Here is a 9,020-nt window from a genome sequence, read left to right as displayed (position 1 = left end):
CCAGGAGGTCAAGACTGCAGTGAGCCAAGACAGCACCACTATATTCAAGCCTGGGCAGCAGAGTGAGGCCCTGTCTCAATAAAAACCCACAAAAAACTATGGGGGCATCATATGGTTACCAGTGAATAAGGTTACCAGATAAAAAAACAGGATGCGCAATTAAATTCAGCTAAACAAGGACTCTATATTTTTAGTGTAAGTATGTACAAAATAGTGTTGAGGTATACTTACACTAAAACAAGTATTCATTGTTTACCTGAAATTCAAATTTAAATAGGCATCCTATATTTTCATTTGTCAAACCTGGCAATCCTACCAGCACTTTAACATGAAGCCATGAGGTTTGCCTGGATTCATGCTGTAGGTAAGCACCAATCCATTCAGTTGCCTCAGACGGAACAAAAGTCATTCTCCCTAAAAAAAGAATCGTTTAGTGTGACGGTAGGTAGCAACGAAGCACGGAAGAAACTTGACCCTTTGAGGAACCCGTAACAGACGCAAGTGCCTTAAATGCTACTTTGATTTATTTCCCCGCCCCCTCCATTCTTCTTTTTCTGCAATTGCTCTATCACTTCTTCCCTCTCAAGTCCCGCCCTTTCAGCTACCTCCAACTGCAGAGGAACCGGTTGCCTAAAAGGAGCCGGCAAAAGCGCCTACGTGGAGGCCAGAGGAGCGGAAGTAGTCAGATTTGACTAAGAGCCGTAAAGCGCGGCTGGCTCTCTTTTTCCGGATAACGACTACAGCTCCGACTGTCAGTGCCGGCCTTCCTCGTGTAAGGGGATCTGCCGGACCCTTGCAAATTCAATTTCGTTCCCATTCCGGGCCCTTCCCTATCGTCGCCCCCTTCACCTTGGATCATGTTCAAGAAGTAAGGACATGCTGTGGCCTCCATCGGCTGCTCACAAAGGCGGTGGGGTGGGGGTGGGGAAGAGGGCGAGAGCTAAGATCCTCTTTCTCTCTCCCCCGCCCCTGCCATCCTGACTCCCTAAGGTTTTCTATAGTACTATGCTCTAACTCGCAACTTGAACACTTCTTTAAGCTTTCCATCCGTAGTCCTCAATCGGGTTTCGTTCCCTTCACTCCCATTGTTTTTTCTCCTTACCCCTCTTTCTCTTTTGCCCCCTCCCCCGATTCCGTCTCCATTTCTAGGGTTCTACCAATCACATCCGTGCACTGTGATTTAGGGGCATATCCTCTTTAGCTGAGAGGGGAGCCCTGCGCTCACTGCCATATGTTTATTAGTTATGAACTGAATAAAGGAAGGCTTGACTTCCTGGGTCATGGGAGTGAAGGAGTCTGGGTGACAGGAAGCAAGCGGCCTGTCATGCCTATTGCCTAGCTGCCAGATTAACCTTGCCTTGAAAATAACGTGATTGCCCCATAAGCTATTCAGTGTAAGGAAGACAAAAATTCCTTGGGAACCTACTAGTGGGTTTGCCTTCCAGATTTGGTAGACGCAAAAAGCAAAGGGGGAACATGGGCAAAGGAAGGTGGGTTTTTTGCATGAAATTTTGAGCAAAAATAAATAGGGATCTTATAAATCATTATCATCATCACTTTAAAAAAAAATCTCAGCAGACTACATAGCCTAGCAGGGGCCGATTTTCTATGTTATACTTGGGTTGGTCTTTTGTATCAATAGAGGGTTTTGTTTTTTGATCACAGGTTTTATTATTGGTGGGAGCCTGTGTTTCTTCCTGGGTAGAATTGAGTAAGATTTTCCAGGAAAGGCATTTGTGTACCTAATTAGAGATTATGGTGCAAAGTGTGTCTTATATTCCTCTCCCCAACCCCAGCTAATTGCTGTATACTTGATAGTTTATTTCAATATTGTATTAAGACATTGGTTTTGTGCTGGACAGAGTAAAAGGGAGGTGGTATTTTTTTAAAAAAACAACTTATTTCATAATTATTTTAAGTATCTAAATACTTGCTTGGGAATACTAATTAGAACAATACCTTTAGGTATTATGATACCTCTACTTAGAAATCCCTTTTTCTTTTCTTGCAAAAATTACTTGGCAGATTTGATGAAAAAGAAAATGTGTCCAACTGCATCCAGTTGAAAACCTCGGTTATTAAGGGTATTAAGAATCAGTTGATAGAGCAATTTCCAGGTATTGAACCATGGCTTAATCAGATCATGCCTAAGAAAGATCCTGTCAAAATAGTCCGATGGTAAGTCTTTGTTTTTGTCTGTGTAAAGCTTGGAGTAGCTGAATATTTAATGATTAGATTGCACTCATACTAAATGGAATTATTTTCAGATTAACTATTGATAGATTAATGATGGGGATAGACACAGAATAACTGAAACTCCAATATTTGTATTTTCATAGATTTTCTATGTCCCTGAAAAAAATGTGGCTTTGTGTATTGATTGTTTTATTAAAGAGTTAAATGTTTTAATTCAGAGTTGGATTTAATTTATTTCAGTTTGTTCTTTAGAGAATTGTTTTATTGAATTATCTAACAATGGAACTAAAATAATAAAATGTGAAATAAAATTGGTTGTAGCAGGTCATATTTTTCTTCTCTGCTGGACTTGTATGATAGGAAAAACAAAGTAAACAGTATTTTTTGGCCAGGATTTTTACTGACTTTTTTTAAAAGTTTACTTTATCACTATATATTCATTTTTATGTTGTGAATTTTTGAAAGAAAATATCTAACTTAGTACTTTGTGACATTTGTCTTACAGCCATGAACATATAGAAATCCTTACTGTAAACGGAGAATTACTATTTTTTAGACAAAGAGAAGGGCCTTTTTATCCAACCCTAAGGTTACTTCACAAATGTAAGTTTTTTTATTTTTATTTTTTGAACTATTTACTCTTACTGCATAATTCAAATGTAAAGTCTTGTAAGAAATATGCATTTAATCAGATGAGACCCCGCTGGGGGGAAAAAACAGAAATATGCATTTGGGGATACTGAAAGACACAAAAAGAGTTTAAAGTGGCTTCTGATAGTTAACTCATTATTTATTAGTACTAGGTAATAAGGGATGTAAAACTAAAATGAATGCCCGTCTTGTGGTAAATCTGAAAAATGCTCATGCATTCCAGAAAGCCCAAGAAAGAGCATTCATCATTCATTCATTCAACATATATTTATTGAACTTACTGTGTGCTAGGCACTCACTAGGTGCTGAGAATATAATGGGAAGCAAAGACATTGTCTTCGACCTTATGAAACTAATAGTCTAGTTTGGAGAATAAACAACAATTAGGTAATTATACAAATATGTGTTTACAAACTGTGATAAGCATTGTGAGCATTTTCATCTTTTATATTTGTATCTATTTGCCCAATAGAGAAAAGTCTATATATGGGAAAGCATTGGCTAAATGTCCTTCCATCCTGTTACTTCCTATGATGTGTGTAAATGCATATTTTTTTAAAAATTGGGCTCTCTGTTACATAGTTTTTAAAAATTGATACATAATAGCTGTACATTGTCTGCTGTTGTGGCGCCTGTATCCAACCCCCCTTCCACCTATGTATATTTATAATAGTTGTACATATTTTAGGGGTACATGTGATATTTTGATACCTTTATACAGCGTGTAATGGTCAAATCAGGTTAATTAGGATGTCTGTCACCTCAAACGTTTATCTTTGTGTTGAGAAGACTACAATTCTTCTAGCTATTTTGAAATATACAGTAAATCATTGTTAACTATAATTTCCTTACTGTACTCTCGAATACTAGAACTTATCTACCGGTATTTTTGTACCCCTTAACCAACTTCTCTTCATCTCCTTGTAGTTTTTTTTTTTTTTAATTAATAGGCTTTATTTTTTAGAGCAGTTTTAGGTTTACAGAACAAGTAAGCAGAAACAACAGAGTTCTTTCTCCCCAGTTCAGTTTCCCCTATGAATAACATCTTGTGTTGGAATGATACATTTGTAACAATTGATGAACCAGTACTGATACATTATTAATGCAAGTCCCTAGTTTATATTAGGGTTCACTATTTGTATTCTACAGTTTTATGGATTTTCCCAAATACATAATGTCAAGTATCTACTGTTACAGTATCATACAGAATGATTTTGCTGCCCTATAACATCCTTTGTGCTCCACCAGTTCATCCTTCTTCCCCTGACTTCCCCAACCCCATTTAACCACTGATCTTTTTTTTTTTTTTGAGACGGATTCTTTCTTGCTCTGTCACCCAGGCTTGAGTGCAGTGGCACAATTTTGGCTCACTGCAACCTCTGCCTCCCAGTTCAAGCGATTTTCCTGCCTCAGCCTTCTGAGTAGCTGGGACTACAGGCACTCGCCACCACACTTGGCTAATTTTTGTATTTTTAATAGAGATGGGGTTTCACTATATTGGTCAGGTTGTTCTTGAACTCCTGACCTCGTAATCCACCCGCCTGGGCCTCCCAAAGTGCTGGGATTTACAGGAGTGAGCCACCGTGCCCAGCTACCACTGATCTTTTTAATTGTTTTTATTTTGCATTTTTCACTTAACATTGTATCATGAAATTGTCCCAGGATGTATTAAGTATTCTCCAAAAACATGGTTTTGAAACTATGGCTTTTGGAGAATACTTGGGAGGCTGAGGTGGCAGATTGCAGGAGCCAAAGGTTACTGTGAGGTATGATCGCTCCACTGCACTCCAGCCTGCATGGCAGAGCAAGACCCTGTCTCAAAACAAACAAAAATGATTACCAATTTGGTAAACAAATTATAACATTTCAGAATTTTATTTTGTATCTGTCAGATTACTATAATTTGGGGAAATATATGTTCGTATCCTTTGCCTTTTTCTGTTGAGTCATTAGTTTTATTCATATAATGTATTTCTTTTCTTATAGATCCTTTTATCTTGCCACACCAGCAGGTTGATAAAGGAGCCATCAAATTTGTACTCAGTGGAGCAAATATCATGTGTCCAGGCTTAACTTCTCCTGGAGCTAAGCTTTATCCTGCTGCAGTAGATACCATTGTTGTATCCTTCCCAGGCTAAAACTGCTGAAAAATTCATTGTGCTCTTATCATTACTGCGAAAGATGTATCATCCAAGAGAACATTAGATGTACTTTTTTGAAGGTTACTGTTATTCTTATCTCATGCCTTTCTGGTTACATTTGAAGTTGTGCAAAGTAATTTTATTTGTTGCTACTAAATTATCTCATCTTAGGTTGTTTCTTAGAAGTTAAATGAGAACAAGTTACAAAAGAGTCTCAGCTGCATTCCAGCCAGGTTAGGGCCTATTATTATCAGACTTAGGACACAACAGGGAATTCTTGATTACTAGAGGAAAGGATATAGGTGATATAATTGGATCAGCTTTTTGGATATCAACTTGCCACTGTAATGTTCATTTTGACTTACTGACATACACTGGAGTAAAAGCACTCAAAAGGGAAAAGAATTTAGGTACCGGTTATAGGTATCTCTTCCCAAGCAACAATTTTGTGTTAGGAGTGAGTAATGGGAAATATTGGCAACCTACCAACTTTTATTTTGAAAATTAATTATGTGAAAAGTTGGGTTTGGGGGCCTGAGAGCACGTTTTCTCAAAGAGAAATGTCAGAATCCCACATAGTCCTTAAAGATCGATTCAACTCATGATATAGCTGAATAATTCTGCATTATTTCCATTTCTACCATGCTGTTTCAGCTATATTCTGGATTAAATAGATTTTTGTGACTATTCTGGACAGGAGTCCATTTTCTCCTTTATCATAGCCAAAGCAGCCATTTGCCTCAGATAGAGAAAAGGAATAGTACTTGGTGGGAATAGGGAAATTACTTTTGGAGTGCATTTATTTTATTTTTTGAGATGGAGTCTCACTCTGTTGCCCAGGCTGGAGTGCAGTGGCATGATCTTGTCTCACTGCAACCTTTGCCTCCTGGGTTCAAGCAATTCTCATGCCTCAGCCTCCCTAATAGCTGGGATTACAGGCGCCTACCACCACGCCTGGCTCATTTTTGTATTTTTAGTAGAGACGGGGTTTCACCACTTTGGTCAGGCTGGTCTCAAACTCCTGACCTCAGGTGATCCACCCGCCTTGGCCTCTCAAAGTCCTGGGATTACAGGCGTGAGCCACTGTGCCTGGCTTGGAGTACGTTTAAGATTATATCCTGTGCTAAAAAAAAAAAAAAATTCTCTGTTGGGGCAAGGGGGCAAGGGGTAATATAAGTTGTATGTTTATATTCTAGGAACAGCTTATGTTGACATAGATGCTTTTTGCATCATAGGTGCTTAAATATTTGGAACACCGAATAAACAAATTGAAAACCAGCGGAGAAAAGTGAGGACAGGTGTTTTTTATTGTTTTGTTTTGTTTCGTTTAAATATTTATCATTCCTGTAAGTGTTGGTAAGTTTAAAGTTCCTGAGTTTCCCTTAAATGGAAAATTTTCTTAGTACCCAGTTTTTACTTTTAAAAATAATTTTTATTTTGAAACACAGATTTATAGAAAGTTGTAAAAAAGTGGTACAGAGAGATCTTGTGTACCCTGAATCTTGACTTTTTAAAATATGTACTGCAGTGTTTAACATTCCAGAAGCTTCAAATGTTAACCAAGACTACTCTGGTTGTTCTAGAAAGGTTGAAACTGTTTTATCAGGCTTTTAAAAATACACTGGGAATTTATTATTTTAAAACATCCTTTATATAAAACCACCATTCAGACTGGGTGTGGTGGCTCATGCCTGTAATCCCAGCACTTTGGGAGGCCGAGGTGGGAGGATCACCTGAGGTCAGGAGTTTGAGAAAAACAGCCTGGCCAACATGGCGAAACCCCGTCTCTACTAAAAATACAAAAATTAGCTGGGCATGGTGGTATGCACTTGTAATCCATGGTACTAGGGAGGCTGAGGCAGGAGAATTGCTTGAACCCAGGAGGCAAAGTTGCAGTGAGTGGAGATCACGCCACTGCAGTCTAGCCTGGGTGACAGAGCAAGACTCAGTCTCAAAAAAAAAAAAAAACAAAAAAAAAAACCCCCACCATTCATTGATCAGAATACTAGAACAATTAATACTTTTTAATTTCACAGTTTTTAGTATTTATGTACAATAACTTTTACTCCTTTTTTTGTGTGACTTATTCTGGTTTTGTTGGCATGGGGTTATAGTATTAACATTTAACTTTAAAGAAAAATGATTATGGCTGGGCGCGGTGGCTTATACCTGTAATCCCAGCAGTTTGGGAGGCCAAGGTGGGTGGATCGCCTGAGGTCGGGAGTTCCAGACCAGCCTGGCCAACCTAGTGAAACCCCATCTCTACTAAAAATACAAAAAAAAATTAGCCGGCCGTGGTGGCAGGTGCCTGTAATCCCAGCTACTTGGGGGGCTGAGGCGGGAGAATCGCTTGAACCCGGGAGGTGGAGGTTGCACTGGGCTGAGATCATGCCATTGCACTCCAGCCTGGGCAACAAGTATGAAATTCCGCGTCAAAAAAAAAAAAAAGTGAAAAGAAAAATGATTCTTAGATCTATTCATTTAGCATTTACTGAGTATTTACAATATACCCACAGACTCTGCTAGGTCTCTGCTCTCAAGGAGTTAATCATCTAGGAGAAGACACAAGAGGGGTTTCAAGTGGCTTAACCAGTAACATGATCATTATTTGACACCCTTCCCTTGGTGGGAAGGCCCCAAGGCATTTTGATAAATAGTTTTCTTAGCTGTGTTCTTTCAGGCTATCATGGCAGAAGGAAAACAACATGCTCTATGTGTTGGAGTCATGAAGATGTCTGCAGAAGATATGTAAGTCTTACTTTAGGCCCCCTTAACTTTTGAGATATGGGTAACCAACCCAGGAAGCATCAGAATTACAGGTGAAATTTGCTGTCATGCATACTGCATTGTACAAATATCCAAGCACAGAAGCTTCATTGCTGATATTTCCTAACACTTAGGAAGCTAGTGAAACCTATTTTGTCTTCAGAATTGTAGTCTGTCTTAAGTACTGAAAAGAACCCGTGTGCCAACACAGCTGTTTTGTATGTATGTATGTATGTGGTATTTTATTTTATTTTGAGATGGAGTCTCACTGTGTCACCCAGGCTGCAGTGCAATGCCACGATCTCAGCTAATTGCAACCTCTGCCTTCAGGGTTCAAGTGATTCTCCTACCTCAGCCTTCCAAGTAGCTGGGATTACAGGCGCACGCCACCATGCCGAGCTAATTTTTGTATTTTTAGTAGAGATGGGGTTTCACCATATTGGCCAGGCCGGTCTCAAACTCCTGACCTCAAGCGATCCGCCCACCTTGGCCTCCCAAAGTGCTGGGATTACAGGCGTGAGCCACCGAGCCTGGCCATTACTGCTAGTTTTAAAAACTGATATAGCTCAAAAAAGCAAAAACAAAAACTGATAGAGCTCAGCACCACACAGTATTTATCTTGTATTCTGACCTGGTAGTACAAGAAATATAGAATATTTAGAGAACTAGTATAAATTACAAAACATAGGCAGTATATTTAAAAACTTTAGAACCCATTTGATACCAAATTAGTGTTAATAATTTTGTTTCAGGGTTAATGTAGCACTTTGATATTCCCCTAGTCTTGGGACATTGTTACTCTGCTTCTGTAGACCCACTAGTTAGATCACTAAAATCACTTTAAGATATAAGCTGCCACAGAGTAATTTAGTTTAATATAAACAACAGTGTAATTGTGGTAGCAATAAGTTCTTTACTTGCGGCTTAATAATTATAAAATAACAATGTACTTTGAATTATATTTATCATAAGTAACACTATAAAGATGTTTTAAACCATGTTTATGTGTTTTTTTCCCTTCTACAGTGAGAAAGTCAACAAAGGAATTGGCATTGAAAATATCCATTATTTAAATGATGGGCTGTGGCATATGAAGACATATAAATGAGCCTCAGAAGGAATGCACTTGGGCTAAATATGGATATTGTGCTGTATCTGTGTTTGTGTCTGTGTGTGACAGCATGAAGATAATGCCTGTGATTATGCTGAATAAATTCACCAGATGCTAAAATTCTGTTAGCTTCAGAAATTATTTTAAGTTTTCTT

General features: G+C 38.5%; 1 protein-coding gene across 2 annotated transcripts; it reads left to right on the top strand.

Annotated features, from left to right (window-relative positions):
- Positions 1-643: 643 nt before the first annotated feature.
- On the top strand, positions 644-8,985 carry MCTS1 (MCTS1 re-initiation and release factor). Of its 2 annotated transcripts, none has more exons than XM_012475537.2 (6): positions 644-868; positions 2,026-2,178; positions 2,702-2,799; positions 4,834-4,967; positions 7,669-7,736; positions 8,781-8,985. In XM_012475537.2, exons 1-6 carry the CDS (start codon positions 858-860, stop codon positions 8,860-8,862), a joined length of 546 nt encoding a protein of 181 aa, XP_012330960.1. In that variant the 5' UTR covers positions 644-857; the 3' UTR covers positions 8,863-8,985. The 2 variants fall into 2 exon arrangements, with proteins under 2 accessions (XP_012330960.1, XP_012330954.1); XM_012475531.3 differs by lacking the exon at positions 644-868 and adding an exon at positions 1,293-1,490.
- Positions 8,986-9,020: the final 35 nt, after the last annotated feature.

The sequence above is a fragment of the Aotus nancymaae genome, unplaced genomic scaffold, assembly GCF_030222135.1.
Source record: "Aotus nancymaae isolate 86718 unplaced genomic scaffold, 86718_ANA_hifiasm-v0.15.2.pri h1tg000004l, whole genome shotgun sequence".
In the NCBI taxonomy this organism is placed as follows: domain Eukaryota; kingdom Metazoa; phylum Chordata; class Mammalia; order Primates; family Aotidae; genus Aotus; species Aotus nancymaae.
The sequence above is the reverse complement of the archived record's forward strand: the minus strand, read 5'-3'. Positions and strand labels throughout refer to the sequence as shown.

Bases quoted from the DNA above. Each gene is read 5' to 3' on its own strand.
- MCTS1 (XM_012475531.3), top strand. The intron at 2,800-4,833 runs GTAAGTTTTTTT...CTTTTCTTATAG, and splicing joins CCTAAGGTTACTTCACAAAT to ATCCTTTTATCTTGCCACAC. The intron at 7,737-8,780 runs GTAAGTCTTACT...TCCCTTCTACAG, and splicing joins AAGATGTCTGCAGAAGATAT to TGAGAAAGTCAACAAAGGAA.